This window comes from Juglans regia, chromosome 1 (assembly GCF_001411555.2).
Source record: "Juglans regia cultivar Chandler chromosome 1, Walnut 2.0, whole genome shotgun sequence".
Taxonomy (NCBI): Eukaryota; Viridiplantae; Streptophyta; class Magnoliopsida; order Fagales; family Juglandaceae; genus Juglans; species Juglans regia.
Genome location: NC_049901.1, coordinates 1,286,838 through 1,303,065, shown reverse-complemented (window position 1 = coordinate 1,303,065; position 16,228 = coordinate 1,286,838). Strand labels below are relative to the sequence as shown.

General features: G+C 36.6%; 2 protein-coding genes across 6 annotated transcripts; both read left to right on the top strand.

Annotated features, from left to right (window-relative positions):
* The first annotated feature begins 21 nt into the window (after positions 1–21).
* Positions 22–5,059, top strand: LOC109001354 (psbQ-like protein 3, chloroplastic). Of its 4 annotated transcripts, none has more exons than XM_035688685.1 (5): positions 22–241; positions 1,341–1,504; positions 1,841–2,489; positions 2,690–2,792; positions 3,870–4,713. In XM_035688685.1, exons 3-4 carry the CDS (start codon positions 2,031–2,033, stop codon positions 2,783–2,785), a joined length of 555 nt encoding a protein of 184 aa, XP_035544578.1. In that variant the 5' UTR covers positions 22–241; positions 1,341–1,504; positions 1,841–2,030; the 3' UTR covers positions 2,786–2,792; positions 3,870–4,713. The 4 variants fall into 4 exon arrangements, with proteins under 4 accessions (XP_035544578.1, XP_018834148.1, XP_035544572.1 ...); XM_018978603.2 differs by lacking the exon at positions 3,870–4,713 and adding an exon at positions 4,742–5,059 and having other exon boundaries at positions 26–241; XM_035688679.1 differs by having other exon boundaries at positions 26–241; positions 3,836–4,712.
* Positions 4,940–13,475, top strand: LOC109001258 (cold-responsive protein kinase 1-like). Of its 2 annotated transcripts, XM_035688676.1 has the most exons (9): positions 4,940–5,006; positions 8,882–9,312; positions 10,521–10,921; positions 11,039–11,158; positions 11,613–11,740; positions 12,006–12,219; positions 12,315–12,546; positions 12,730–12,880; positions 13,013–13,475. In XM_035688676.1, exons 1-9 carry the CDS (start codon positions 5,004–5,006, stop codon positions 13,325–13,327), a joined length of 1,995 nt encoding a protein of 664 aa, XP_035544569.1. In that variant the 5' UTR covers positions 4,940–5,003; the 3' UTR covers positions 13,328–13,475. The 2 variants fall into 2 exon arrangements, with proteins under 2 accessions (XP_035544569.1, XP_035544571.1); XM_035688678.1 differs by lacking the exon at positions 4,940–5,006 and having other exon boundaries at positions 8,792–9,312.
* The last annotated feature ends 2,753 nt before the right edge of the window (positions 13,476–16,228 follow it).

Below are 16,228 nucleotides of genomic sequence, written 5' to 3'. Positions count from 1 at the left end.
AAAGAGAGGAGAGAGCCGGAGTCGGAGAGAGTGGTGAGAGGAAGTGAAATCGAGGCCGTTGAAAGATCCGTACTAGAGAATCTATGACCGTCCATTGGGGAGAGGTGATATGACAGCAGGCATGTGCCACCATCCTTGCAATGGTCCTTGTCAGAGTACGGATTATGTTTTAAAAAGGAGATATATTTGTATGTACACGCTGATTCAGATCGTCTCACCGGACTGACGAGAAGGAGAGAGGGTATGTACTATGTAGTCTCAAATGTCTCTCTTTTATTATTATAATTTTCTTTTTGTACATATAATCATTTTTATTTATTATAACATTTTTGTGTGCTGATAGAGAAATTACAAATAAACAATTTCGAAATATATCATATTATATAATTAAAATTTCGTAATATATTATATTATATATTGAAAAAGTTTGATAAAATTTTTATAATTCTTTTCAATTCATCTTACTTAATCATTATAAATTTTTTAAATTTTTATATAAAATAAAATAAATAATTTAATTTTTTTAAAATTTTAAAATATTTTTTAATAATATTTTATTCTATTTTTAAATTTTATTTCAGTTTTGGAATTTCATTTCTTTTTTCTTTGTTCCAAAACGTTGCTTTCCATTCACTCATTTAACTGTCATATTTCTTTTCTTTTTTTTTATATTGTTTTCTTCGTGTAATTTGAGAGGACGTTGATTTTATTTAATTTGATATAATGAAAATAAAAATGAAGCTATTATTATGATGGATTTAATATATGCATAATTAATAAAATAGATTTGAAAACAAATAAAAATAATTATATTGTAGGTAAAAGATAATAAAAAGACTTAAAAGTAAATAATATTTTATTATTATATAAAGTTTAGAAAGATAATTTAACATAGAATTATGTTGTGAGTGTGATAGACAAAAGATAAAAAGCTTGATATTAAATAAAATTTAAGTAATAGAATAATAGCCAAACTGATGATGATACTTTTAGGCCGAATAAAGTACCAAATCTAAAAGTTGAATCCATGGACCATGGCCCCTAATTATAGGGGGAGTAATAAAACAATTGAGATGAAAATTAATCTAAAATTAATCTTTATAAATATTATGGGTTACAATCTAAGGTCTTATTTGATTATATGAGATATAATAAAAATGGAAAATAAAATAAAATATTATTATAATATAATTTTTATTTTAAAAATAAAAAATAAAATATTTATTATATTTAATATAAAAATTTTAAAAAATTATAATAATTATGTAAGATGAGTATGTAAAAGCAGCCCTAAATCAAAATTGACTCACCATTGACAAGGACACATGCAATCCGTGCAGAAATAAAAGAAAAAATAAGCGACGTTGTGCGTCATTTGAAAGTGCTGTGGATGAGGTGAAAAATCCCTTTTATCAACTAAACAAATCATTCCGCTGCAACAGCTCAAGCGCTCAGCCACCTCTCGTTAGCCAACCGGCTTCCGCCCTCTAAGGCAAACTTTCAGGTACGCGCAAGCTCTCTCTCTCTCTCTCTCTCTCTCTCTCTGGGTTCTGATTATTGGCTACTACATCGGAGTTTATACGGTTGTTTTTTTATGTGGGTGCATTCGGAGAGGGGATGAACTTACTAATCCGAGAGTTCTTTCACGTCAAAATTACCTGATGTCTTGAATTAACTCATTATACGAGCAACTGATTTAAAACAGAGTCAATTTGCTTAAATCTAGCATAATCTTAACTTGATTTATGCGCACTGTGTTTCTCGAGGAAGGCAGATGCTATCCGTGAAAACTTCTACTTATTATCATATTGCTCATGTAATTATGTTAATTATTTTGCAGGAGGGTTTTTGAGAAAGAGATGATTACAGGTTATGTTTGGAAATTCCTTATCCGATAGTTGATCGTAGGTGCATTTCTTTATTATATTCTTTATATAAATCCTTGGGCTTCGCTCGGGAAATTGACAACGGAATTTGGAAAGAAAGATAATTACACCGTTGAGCTATATTATTAAGAATTTCGCAAGAGGATGATGGCGTTTACGACACCATTGGTCTTACAACCCAACCTGTCACGTTATCCTCATCCTCCAACCTTCACCTGCTGTTTTAAACCGTCTTTTAGGTCCAGAGAGATGCCCCAGAAGGTCATACTCGATTCTAATTTCCGTAGAAGAATAGCTGGAATAGCAGCAATAGTGTCAGTACTATTGGCCAGTCCGGAGGTTTCTGATGGATTCGAGTTTAACATGGTAGTACCAGGTACAACGTACGAAGAGGCGAAGAGTGGAATCAGAGGCCATGCTCAAGCTTTGCTAGGTATAAAATCTCTGATAGAGTCAGAGTCGTGGGTAGAAGCACAGAAGGTGCTTAGGAAGAACTCGTCCTACCTGAAACAGGACTTGTATACCATAATCCAAGGGAAGCCGGGAAGTGACAGGCCCGAGCTAAGGAAGTTGTATTCCAATCTCTTCAATAATGCTACCAAAGTAAGTGGTGCTTATCCATAATCTTAATGTCTCATGATATCGGGTGTCTTTTTTCATCGGGAAGCTTTACATAGCATTGTAATCTGCACGGGAAATGTCATCTTTTGATGATGATTTTCCTCTTACAGAAAACATGCTCACTCTAGCCAATTAAATCTTTCAAATTCACAATACTTGATGATGTTTGATGAACTTTACAGCTAGATTATGCAGCAAAGTATAAAGATGCATCGCTTGTCTGGCAGTGCTACGAGAACATTGTTCTGGCTCTCAATGAGATTTTATCCAGAATATAATCATCAGGTAACTTGCCTCATCCTTCTTTCCCTTTTCTGATTCTCATCCTGCGAATAATGAAAAGTACATGGGACATTAGGTGGTTTGTCTAAAATAGGCTCATTTTGGCTAGACTTGTTAGATCACCTTGTTGTAAAAGCTGAACATGGTATCACCTTGTCATAAAAGCTAGCTCTTTTAAAGAATAAAAAAAAATAGTGGAATTTGAAAGTTGCTAACTCTTTTAAAGGTGCTAAAAGGGGTGTAGCGAGTAACAAACCTTGGTCTCCTTCATCTTACCCTTTTGCCAAGGGGGAAAGAAAGGAAAGAGAAAATAAAAAGTGGTAGAAATTGACTGTAAACTAGCTGACCCTGCAGGATCCTGTCTCAAAGGTAGGACTTGGGGCACAACTGAAATATGATTTTATTTGGGAACTAGCATAAACGATTTTAAAAGAGGATACTGTTGGAACAGCCTGTAAACTAATAATAATAGCAATAATGAACTTTTTGTTGAGAATATTACTTCGATTCCTGTCCAAATTGTTATGGTTTTAGCTACATCACTTTATTTGGTTTTTTGAAACAAATGGCAAGGAATTTGTTTGATCACTTGAAACTATAAAAAAACTCTTCATTTCTTTTAGGCGTCTCCATTTCAACAAAAAAAAGGAGAAAAGAAAAAATAACGCTTGCAATAGATCTGGCATATTTTTAGTAATCTCTTTGCATCAGTCAAATTTTCTTTCTGCCAGCAATGAACTCTTTATATTCCTCACCCAACTAGTTCAAGTTTTCTATAAATTGCTGGCTCAACCTGGCTCGATTTGTTCTCCCACATGCATGGGTCTTATGCAAGAATTATACCAACTACCATGAACATGATCTGGTCCAGTTCTGACATCATTATCTGCCCTCTTTAAATTTTGCTTCTCTCTCTTGCTTTTTTTTATTTATTTATTTATGTTAAGCAGAAAATTACATGTTCATATGTAGAAAAAACAAAGGACTACTTTTAAAAAAAAAAAAAAAAAAAAAAAATCAAAGGACTGATGTAATTGCTCTCTAAGGGTGGTGTGCCAAATTAAAACGGGATAAGAGCAGTATTCTAGCAAAACAACATGCGAACTTCTACTTATCTAGTATGCTATGAAGATTGGCTGAGAACCTCAGAGTAGTACAACACTTTATGGTCGTCCTTCTTATTCCATAATTTAGCTACTGGAAAGAAGGCAGTGGTTGGGAAGCAGCGGCAATAATAATGTTGGAGGATTCGGACATGGACCATCTGTGGGTCGACCGGGCCCTACATGAAACCCATGCGGACACCACAAGCCATTATTAAGCATATAATGTCTTTGGAGCACTAACGGATTGGAAGATTTCTGTTCTAGAGGACATCTTTTTACCCACTTTTCTATGTTTTGAGACATTGAAAATAAGTGCAACCGGGTGACATTAGCTATCTCCTGTTTAGTGCATTTCGGTGTTCGGAAAACGACTTTTGATAAATGTAGCTCGATCACCATTGACATATTGATGCCTCCCTATATTTTCAGCATCTACAATGATTCACTACGTACCCGATGACATTATTTCACCTTCGGTACGCCGATGACTTCATGAGACCTGCAAAACTGAGAAAAGAATAAATCATAAAAGCTTGATTCTTGATAGTAGTTTCCAACGGCAGAATGCTCCGATGATTAAATCAGTATTTTGTGTTTCTTAAAAAGTGCTCTCTTCAAATGTACGAGGTTGATCTTTTTATAGGCAAATGTGCTGTTTCTTTACAATCCAGAAATTATGCTCTACATTTCCACCTTTTGATTTCATTCATGGCCCTCCCATGCTTTTGGTAACAGGCGCATGATCCTCTCATCTAACGGTTTTTTCTTCATCCTTTATGTAATATGGAAAACATCAATATGGTTGGGCCTCCTAATCTTAATTGTGCACCCATGAACACCTAACAGATCAGACTCGGAGGGGTCGTATTGATGATGGAATGATCACTCTGCTAATGAAGAAGAGAGTGGAGAAACACTCAATGACCTTGCGCGAGGGGAACAACTCGTTACCAAAAATTGACTTACTTGGGTGGATGACGGCTGGACATCATGGATATTGCCCAACCTTTTTGACTTCTTGCTGAAACAACTCGAGGCAACTTGTGGTCTTATAATCTTACGTCCTTATCCTTGATACACGAGTGAGGAGCTATGTCATGCTTTTGTTATGGTAAGATCGCTACTTGGTTAATGATCAATTTAAACTCTAAATTCTTGAATTGAGCCTTAGCTTTTCTAGAAAATGATGATTTTTTTTAAGTAAAAGATTTTATTCATACTAATTAAAAGAACAAGCATAATCCAAATAGGTAAAAAAGTATATAAGAGAGAACATCTAGTTAAATATGATGAAATATGTACAAGAAATAGGATGGTGATCGACATGATGGACTAATATACTTTATTTTTGTGTTATAATTATTCAAAATTATGAAGATTTATGTAAGTCCTATATTTACTTAATTTTTTAAAAAGAATGTACGGTGTTTGTGCAATGTATAACTTTATCTAGCATTATTCATATAATATATTGGAAATTATGGAAGGATGACTTTGAACTTAGAAATTTTGTAATTTTTATGTTGATGAGTGTACTAGTGAACTTATATTAGAACCCATTCAAAAGGTTTAATCTCGAATACAAAAGATGGAAAAAGATTTCACAATAGGAGAATAATTGTTGACTTGGACCTCGTAACATAGATTTGCAGAACTCCTGCTAGCCACTTAGAGCATTGGCATTGCCAAGTCTAAAGTGTAGTTAGAATCTTAATTTTTGAAATTTTTGACTGGTGAGTCTACATTGGACTAGCTATCTTAAAGTTAAAATAATAATATAATATTATATATTTTAATAATATTTGACAAATTTTTTATTTTTATTTTTATATTTTATAAATACACTTCATATATTTTAATAATATTTGACAAAAAAAAAAATTATACCCTTAAGTATGAAATCAAAGTCATTAGTTTCTGAAACCTTTAGTTATTAGAGATACGCATGTTGTCGAGGAATAGAACTCTCAAGTTGCAACAACCATCTTACCCCCAGTAATCTTGAGTAGGTGTAAATTACTCCAAACCATTTGTTCTAAGTTGCATCGGGAGTTTGTTTGACATCATGGCAATATATTCTGCTATTTATAAAGCACCTCAATAGTAAATTTCTCTGTATGTTCACATTTTCATAACATGATACATGCCTTGAGTCATACTCCTTGAGTCATTGATGACTTTCCAGCTACATGATAGTGAAAGTCTTATGAAATCAAATTCACAAGATGAATTCAAGTCCAAAAACAGTCCACAAATTACCAAAAAGTCCATATAAATACCAAAAGATAATTTCCAACATAGTTTCTAGTACAAAAATTAATATCCAGTTCACAAATTACCAAAACAATCCACAAATTACCAACACATTTCAGTTTCTAGTACAAAGATAATATCTATAGTCCACACATTTAGTTGCTACCCAACCATATCATCAAAATGTGTGTCCATCCTTCAAATCTTCCAAAGGGAAAAGAGCCATAAAAGTGAGCCAAATCAGTATAATTTTATATGCAAATCCACTTGGACTTTATTCACATGTTCATTAATGCTTAGGAAGAAGCAAATGACCATATTAAATTTGTCAAAGCATAGGACAAGGGCCATAACAGAATGCACAAAAGCATCACAGCAGAGGGCACCACACATGCACAACAGAAATACACCACAACAGACACAGTACAAGCACAACAAAGATGTTAATAAATAGAAAATCTACTTAAGAAGCTATTATTGAAAGCACTAGGCTCAATATAACCTCTTTGAATAGAAATCTCAATCCAAATTCAATTTCCATATAATAAATTGATAGATAAATAGATAACCCAAGTTACTAACTCAGTGAACTCTTCAACTAAACAAAATATGCATAATCTATATCTTTAGCGTGAAACTTATGTGCATCAACAAGTAGATATTTTTAAAAGCAGTAAAAGATTAAAAACCCGATACTCAATTACAAATATTTTTAAAAACCCACAATTCGCAATCGATATTCCACTGAAACCAAACACGTACATCTCAATTTTAGCTCCAAAGATTTTTTTTAAACAAAAAAGGATTAATTCAGCATCGAAAGGGAAGAACATTGAAGGGATGATTGGTGTACACACCTCCTAAAGTATTAAACGGTGAATAAAAGGGCCGCCGGAGAGTCGCCTGCGGAGTAATCAACTGATGGACGATGTAAAAAAGAAAAAAAAAAATGAAGAGTGTTTCCAGGAGCAGTCAATGGAGGAGAGTTGAGATTTTGGGGAAATGTTGACTTTATTGTAGGCCTTGTATAAGATAGAGACATACATGGTTTTCGATCAGTTCTTCAACTTTTTCAAGACAACGGAAAACAAAACAATAAAAGAAAACCCAACTCAATAAAAGAATAAATTCCCCTTCAAAGCAGAGTGTAAATCGAAACTCACGTAAATCGGAACAAAGTGTTCATCGAAACCCATGTAAAGTAAAACACAAGGTAAAATCCAAATCATAAATCAATTTGTAAGAAATACCCAAATGGCGATTTTGTCTTTGTGGAGGAAATGTGCAGGTCTCTTGTGGGCTGGAAGACGACGGCGTGGAGCTGAGTGAAATGAAGAGAGAGATGTATAAAAAAATAATTTTTTTTATAAAAAGTGAGCCCAATTATGTGAGAGTTTCCCCAGCCAGTTGTAAGTAGAGTTTTTGTATCAAAAAAGTAGATTATTAAAACTACATTATCAAAGCAGCTCTAGTGACACTCATTAACTGAAAATTCAAATTTCTCAAGCAACAACATATGTGGAGAAGCATATCATGTCCCCAATATACATAATGCACGCTCACATGTGCATTTTAAAATCCAGTATGCTTTCAACCTATTAATCAACAAGCTTTCAAAATCAAAATAAGGGCAAGCAATAATTTTGTAGTGCGTAGAATCACAGCAAAATACAAACGTTATCCTCCAAGCTGGTTTATTTCATGCGTGTTGGGAGGCATGTGTGCGTGTGATATTAGAGAGGCCCAAAAAGCAAGAACGGGTTTAATAATCTTTAACCATATTTCAGAATTCTGACATCAACTTAGCTTACCAGAGTGTTGGCAAAAGAATCCTAAACTGAGTACTAGGCTAGAGAAACATGAAATCAAAAAAATTATATTGATTTGAAAATAAAAGGAGAAAATAGCACCCTTCATTCCTTTCCTTCCGTACTTGGGAGTTAACTCAAATGGTTCCCAAAAACAAAGAATCCAGTAGTGAAAGAGCTAATAAGTGACTGTGTGGAGGGAAACTAAAAGTGAATGGAGCGAATAAGTGGCTGGAGAGATATTGGGAAAAAAAAAAAAAACTCTTCTTCGGGCGGTTCTTACCCTTGTCGGCGGTCCCATACAACGGTAGAAGTAAAAGATGGTCGGTGATGATGTCGGCAGCACAACCAATCGAGCGAAGGGGTGAAGCCATGCAGAAGGACAATGAGGCTGGGGGAGAGAACCCCCAAGGGGCGGGGGGGCAGACACGGGAAGGGAGAATGCAGGATGTGGGAAAATTTGAATCCCAAGAGCTCTAAAATACATTTTTTATTTAAAAAAACAAAAAAAAAAACAAGTGACACGTAAGATGGTCTGTAGAAGTTGAGAAACAATAGAAAGTTGTGTAGAAGAACTCGTCAGGTTTGGAGAGAGTCCAAATCTAGTAGCTCAAATTTTAGACTTTTGACTAGTTTAATGTTTAATGTAAATATTTTTTCTCATATATAACTAAAATTTAGACTTACTATTTGGCCTACCAATTGTCTTACGAAGTATTGTAGAGACGTGCCCCACGCGTACTGGTTGGTGGCGGAATTATTTTCTTCATTTTATATAGTTCCCATATGTCGTATTTGCCGTCCATTTCTTATATCCCTCTTATTTCCCATTACACGAGCCTTAACCCTCCTATCCTATCCCTCCTAATGATTCTATTTTTAGACTAGTAAGTCGTTTTAGATATTCTAACTATCTATTTTTCAGATTCTGTGTTTGATCTTCAAAAGGTTGAAGATCATCATGAACGTCCTACATAGAAAGATCATGCACATGGTATTGATGATTACCGCAACATGGTACTGGTGGTGTTTGAGAGTGGGCGTCGTTGCAGACCCGGAGATCAATCTGTTGAACAAGGGCTGCAGCACCTACAACGTGTCCAACGTCTCGGGTTTCTATACCAACCTGAACGAGACGTTCTCGGAACTCAGAGCAAAGTTGAACAACGGCAGCAACAAATACTTCGCGACTGCACAAAAAGTGAGCGGCTCGAGCCCGGCCTACGCCATGGTGCAGTGCAGGAACCACCTCTCCACTGCAGACTGCATTTCTTGTTTCACCGCAGCCGAGTCTCAAATCCGCAACTGCTCTGCTGCCAACGGTGCTCGTGTCATCTATGACGGCTGCTTCCTTAGGTACAAACTCTTCTTTACCCTTCTTTTTTTTTTTTGGTTGATAATTATAATTGTTTTTTTTTAGTTTATTGAGTATTCAACTGGGCGTGCATTAGGTAACTAATGATCAAGAATTTGTATGTATCTTCTCAGTTGGTAGCATTATTTAAGGTATATATGCAGTCTTGTCAACTAATAGGCCCGAACCTACAGATAATTCCACCGTGCCGCCATTATTGGCGGTGTTGACTTTAAACAAGTCGGCTGTCCCTGTAATTAACCATGGGGTACTAGCTAGTGTATTCAGCGCTGCCCAAAATGAATATATATATATATATATCCGCTCATGATCAGACTGTACGTTCTAATTAAGCAGGTCTGGAGTTATAATATATCCCCATGGTTTTGAGTAGTGGGAATTAAATAAAGAACGCACAATATATATATATATATATATATTTACAATATTATATTACCATATTAATTATAAACTAATAAAATGGATGCCAAATCCAACATGACGCTTTTAATTATTGTTATCGGTAGTACAGAATTCATTGCTGACTAGCTAGCTAGCTAGCTTGTTGTTTGACCCAAATGAAACAAATAAAAGAGACAATTAATAAAGACCGCCACAAGATTGTCATTCTCTGTTCTTCGCTGGCCTTGGATCTATTTTCTACACAAGCCTGCCTAATTACGTCGTTAGTGTTTTTAAAAGATGTCATTAGTAATAAAATTAATATGAACTCCCTCTTTTGATCGGTCCATGTCGGAATCATTTTTCTATTAATTAAAAATTTAAAGCACTAATTACCAACTATCAACAACTAGTAACCCATAAACTACTTCCAACTTTCTGGCATTAAATCAGTCAAACTATTCACACAGGTCTGCATGCGCATTTGCACACTTATGTTTGTAGAAAATTTACCAGTTAAGACAACCATATTGGCATTATCTTTGTACTTTCAGTTCAACTATAATCATTACAATAAGATGATAAATGTTTTGCGATCATATAATGTGTGTGCGTGTGTGAGAGAGAGAGAGAGGAACAACTGATCAGGCTTCCTGTACTTGTTAGTTAAATCAATTTTGTTTTTAAAATTTTATGTTAAGAGGTCTCTAACAAACGGCCAACTTTTGCTTCTGGGTGGTAACTAGAAACCATATGAATTTGGTGCATCAGCAGAGAAGTTTGATGTTGGATGCTGCAATATTTTCAGGTACGAGAGCGCCAGCTTCTATTATGACGAGATCATAATGCCTGGTAGCGAAGGGATTTGTGAGAATCAGACGGCATCCCAAGCCACCTATTTTACTACAGCTGTGGAAGCATTGTTATTGGATCTCCAAGTTGCAACTCCTAAGATAAATGGTTTCTTTGCTGCGAGTAGGAAGGAAATTGCGGTTGGTGGTGGTACTGTGTATGGTGTGGCACAGTGTGTGGAAACAGCTAGTGAGACTGATTGTCTGGATTGCTTGAAACTTGCTTACACCAATGCACAGATATGTCTTCCTGGTAAAGATGGTAGGGCAGTTGATGCTGGGTGTTTCCTTAGGTACTCGAACACCGCCTTCTTTGCTGATAACCAAACAACTAATATCAGTCCTTTCCTTGGAAATGGTGGGTCTTTGTAATTAGCCAATATATCATTTTTTTCTCGCATACTGCTTGGCCACGATTTTATCTTCAAATATCTCGTTGTCGTAATTGTTCATACCCCCCTATTTTCAATCACAGGAAATTCGAGCAAGAAGAAAGCCATTATTGGAGGAGTAGTTGGAGGTGTAGGTGCTCTTCTCATTATAGCTTTGTTAGTCTGGTTTTCACTGTCAAGAAGGCCCAAGGCAGCTTTTAGAGGTAAAGCTACGTGAGCACTGTGATTTTCCAGTAATATTTTAATTATGACGATTTATGTTTTTTTTTTTTCCTTCTTCTAGGAAAATTAGCTATAAAATTTGTGAATTTCTTTGTATTTTCCTCTTTCTTCAAACCACGTTTTTAATATTTTGACATCATATCATGAAGTTAATGACTGTAAGTAAATATTCTGAATACGCAATGGACCATTTTACCATCAAAGTACAGGACACTTGGAAGGAATAAAGTGCAATTATTCTCTTATTCTTGGTCAGTCCAATTTCTGTCTATTTGCAAAACCATGTGATCTTCTGCTTCTTCACTCTAAAGCTTTTCTCATTTTCTTTTCATCTATGATAATAATTAACTTTGGATGCACGCAGCTCATTTATCAGTAATTATAATAAGTTTTCTGCATTTATGAGACGATTGTAATTGCTTCCCTCCATAGCAGGTGACATATTAGGAGCAACTGAACTGCGAGGTCCGGTGAATTACAAGTTGAAGGACTTGAAATCAGCAACAAAGAATTTTAGCGAAAAAAACAAACTCGGAGAAGGAGGATTTGGTGATGTATACAAGGTAAAATTAGAGAGAGAGAGATAAAAAAAATCGTGTGCATCTTGCATCACTTCTTCCATGAGTTTATTCCCCCTTCCTTTTCTTTTACTTAATCCTGTGAAACTATGGTCGTGCAGTATGAAAAGGCATCGATGTTCTCTTTACACTTCCATTTACCATTTTAATAGTTATCAGATCTTTATCTACATTTAGTATTGCATTTAATTCTCTGCTGGTTGTATGCTGACGACTTTTCCTTGTTTTTTATCTTTGCATCATTGACTAGGGAACTCTGAAAAATGGGAAAATAGTTGCTGTCAAGAAACTAGATATAGGGAAATCCTCGAGGGCAAAGGCAGATTTCGAGAGTGAAGTGAAGCTTATAAGTAATGTTCATCATCGGAATCTGATCCGTCTTCTTGGGTGTTGTAGCAAAGGACCAGAACAACTTCTTGTCTATGAATACATGGCAAACAGTAGTCTGGATAAGTTCTTATTTGGTAACTTCAGCTCAACTCTTTGATCTTTATAAACCTCGAAACCCTGTTTGAATTTGTTAAAACTTAATCTAGACACTGTTAATTATGGGATACAGGGGAAAGACGAGGATCTCTCAACTGGAAACAGAGAAATGAGATAATCCTGGGCACAGCCAGGGGACTTGCTTATCTACACGAAGAATTCCACGTATGTATCATACATAGAGATATAAAAACCAGCAACATTCTTCTAGATGATGATTTCCAGCCCAAGATTGCAGACTTTGGGTTAGCAAGACTTCTACCAGAGGATCAAAGTCATCTCAGCACCAGATTTGCAGGGACGTTGTAAGTCAGCTCACACCAATTCCTTCGCAGTTTAGACAACTTTGCATGAATTGTATGATGACTTTATTGTGGTTATATGAGTAATGGCCTAGCCCTGGTATCCCAAACTCTGTAATCACTTGTTTTTTTTTTGGTTCTTTACGATTATTAAATAGTAACTGATTTGGTCTGAATATCCATCAGAGGATATACGGCCCCCGAGTATGCAATCCATGGTCAGCTATCAGAAAAGGTAGATACCTACAGCTTTGGTGTCGTCGTCCTTGAAATTCTATGCGGCCGAAAAAGCAGCGAACTGAAGATTCAAGATGAAGGGGAATACCTCCTTTCACGGGTAATGTCCCAAATCAATTGGGTTCTACATCTACTTGCTTGGATTTTTGTATGGTATATATATATTTTTTTTTTTATTCAAATGCTCAAATTTGCCAATTCATTATTTATTTTGTTTTTATGGTGCAAATAGGTATGGAATCTGCACGAGAGTGGCAAGCATTTGGACTTGGTTGACGATACCTTAGACCCAAACGATTATACAGCAGAAGAAGTGAAAAAAATAATAGAGATAGCTCTGATGTGCACTCAGGCATCGGCTATACAGAGGCCCTCAATGTCTGAAATAGTTGTTTTACTGAAAAGCAAGGGTTCAACGGAGCACCCGCCACCAGCTAAGCCAGCCTACGTTGATTCTGATAAGAAAATCCGGGGAGACACATCCACTTCAACCGCATCCTCCAAGTCTAATGCCACCGCCTCTTTCTCGCAGTTCTCAGGTCGCTAATGCATAATGGCTATTTGAAATTCTCAAGTGCGACTTCTATGTTTAAACTTTATTAGTATTCCTAGTTTACAGTATATATAAAAACTCGTGTGCGTTGGACATGGCCCTGTGAAAATAAAGGGGTTACATAATCACATTGCAAGCTAAACACGGTACCAAATCGTTCAAAACTGGTGGAATTATTACGTATATATACATATCTATAAAAATTTAAAATGTTCATTACATCAAACCATTTAATATAAACAATTCACGGATAAAAGGAAAAGTACATGAGAAGTACTACTGAAGCGTATATCAGCTTTATCGGATCCTAGCACAACCACCTCACAAGAAAATCCTAGTAAAACCTGTTCATTTCTCTGCCCTGAATGGATTAAGTGTAGCTTCTATCAAGGAAGATTGATCTGTCATCATATGCCAACTCATGTAACGGAAGATTCTTGCCTAATGACAGCTGATATGCCGAAACTACTGCAAGCTAGAATCCAGGATTGGTTCATTTGTATTTATTTTCTTTATACACTTTCCATACATAGTTGCCGTTTCATATTGTATACTTTCCTTGTTTAGTTACTCTGTTTTGTATAAAAACTAGTTTTGACAATTGAATAAAATTGTACAAAATTCAAGCAGTGCTTATTCCTCTTTATGGTATCAAGAGAGCCAATCTCTAACGAGTAAGTTTCCTCATTTCGGATCATGTCTTCTTCCGCACCCTCTGACAACCCGATCATCACCATTAACTCTGCTACTACCATCAACGAGAAGCTTACGGCTTCCACCTTTCCACAATGGAGAGCACAGTTCGAAGCCTTGTTTATTGGCTATGATTTAATGAATTTTGTTACCGGTGACCTTCCATGCCTTGCTATTGATGCCGAAAATTCTGCTGCTTCAAAAGCTGCGAATTATCGCTGGATCCGTCAAGACAAATTGATTCTCCATGCACTGCTCGCCTCAACGTCAACCACCATCACACCGTTGCTTGCTTCATGTAAAACCTCTCATGAAGCCTGGAATAAATTAACTTGTCTTTATGCAGGGAAATCACGTACTCGTGCGATGCAGTTGAAGGAAGATCTCACTCTCAATAATCGTGGCAATCGGACTGTCACTGAATTTCTTCAGGCTATCAAACTGATAGCTGATGAACTTGCTCGGATTGATCATCCTGTCTCCGATGATGATTTGACACTTTATATTCTAAATGGTCTGGGTCCAGAGTTCAGGGAAATTGCTGCACCCATACGAGCTCGCGAAAATCCTCTGCGGTTTGAAGAGCTCCATGATCTGTTAATCAGCCATGAAGGTTACCTTCGTCGACTGGAACAACAAGCTATGCAACCGTTGGTAGCAACAGCAAACTTCACTAAGCAAAAGCAATCTTCATCCGGAATGAATGGCCAGCGTTTCTCTTCCAAAAATCGCGACAACGGCAAACGGACCACAAATGGTTCGGGTTTTCGCAAATATAAACCCAAGTGCCAGTTGTGTGATCAGTTGGGCCACACAGCTAAAACTTGTCCGAAGCATACTCACACTGATTTTTCTGCAAATTGTGCTGCATCTTCCAAAAGCAAGGATCAGAAATGGTTAGTGGACTCGGCAGCCTCTCACAACATGACAACTGACCTTTCGAATCTCTATTTCCGTTCATCATTTTACCAAGCAAAATAATGTCTACTTTGAGTTTCATCCCTCTCATTTTTTTGTGAAGGATCGAATCACGGGGGCGATACTACTCAAAGGTGAATGTGAGGATGGCGTGTACCCTTTGCCGGAGACAATGGCTATGGCTTCAAAACCCGCAATTGCTTATGTTCATGAACGTACGACGGCCGATGGATGGCACAAAAGGCTTGGTCATCCATCTTCCAAAATTGTTCAACATCTTATCCGCACTTTTTCTTTGCCTATCAATAAAAAAGAAAGTTCATCCCTTTGTGTCTCATGTTCTCAAAATAAAGCCCATCGGCAAATGTTTCAATCTCATGGATTAAATAGCACGGCTCCCCTCGAATTAATTTATTATGATGTTTGGGGTCCCTCTCATGACACTGGTATTGATGGTTCAAAATATTACATCATTTTTGTTGACCATTATACCAAGTATATATGGCTCTATTCTATGTCTCATAAATCACGTGTTCAAATTATATTTCCGCAATTTCGAAATCTTGTGGAAAATAAATTCAACACCAAAATAAAGAGCTTATATTCTGACAATGGCGGTGAATATATTGCTCTTAAAAATTACTTATCTGTTCATGGCATCGGTCACTACACTACTGCTCCCCACACCCCACAACAAAATGGCATGTCTGAAAGACGACATCGTCATCTTGTTGAAACAGGTCTTACTTTTCTCACTGATGCTCATATGCCTCTTTCTTATTGGCCATATGCGTTTCAAGCCGCAACATATTTGATCAACCGAATGCCAACTTCAACTCTGAACAATAAGACACCTTTTGAGATGCTATTCAATCAAATCCCCAACTACATGAAGCTCAAACAATTCGGGTGTCAATGCTACCCCTTGACCAGGCCCTACAATTCCCATAAGCTTCAGCCCAAAGCCGTGTCTTGCATCTTTGTGGGTTACTCTTTAACCCAAAACGCCTATCTATGTCTTGAGCCCATCAGCCGAAAACTTTATCACTCCAGACATGTGCTTTTTGATGAAAATATCTTTCCCATGGCCAAGTCTCATCCTCCCGAAAAGTCCCAAACCCCAACCAGTGCTCTGGGCGACACTCAAGCCGTGACCATCTCTCTGCCGACGCTGTCCCCTGCATCAACGCTGGCGCCAACTGACTCCTCAATGGGTACCGCTGCTCCTTCCTTTCCTTTGGTGGATCCGCCTCCAACGACAACTCCTTCACAGGTACTCTATTC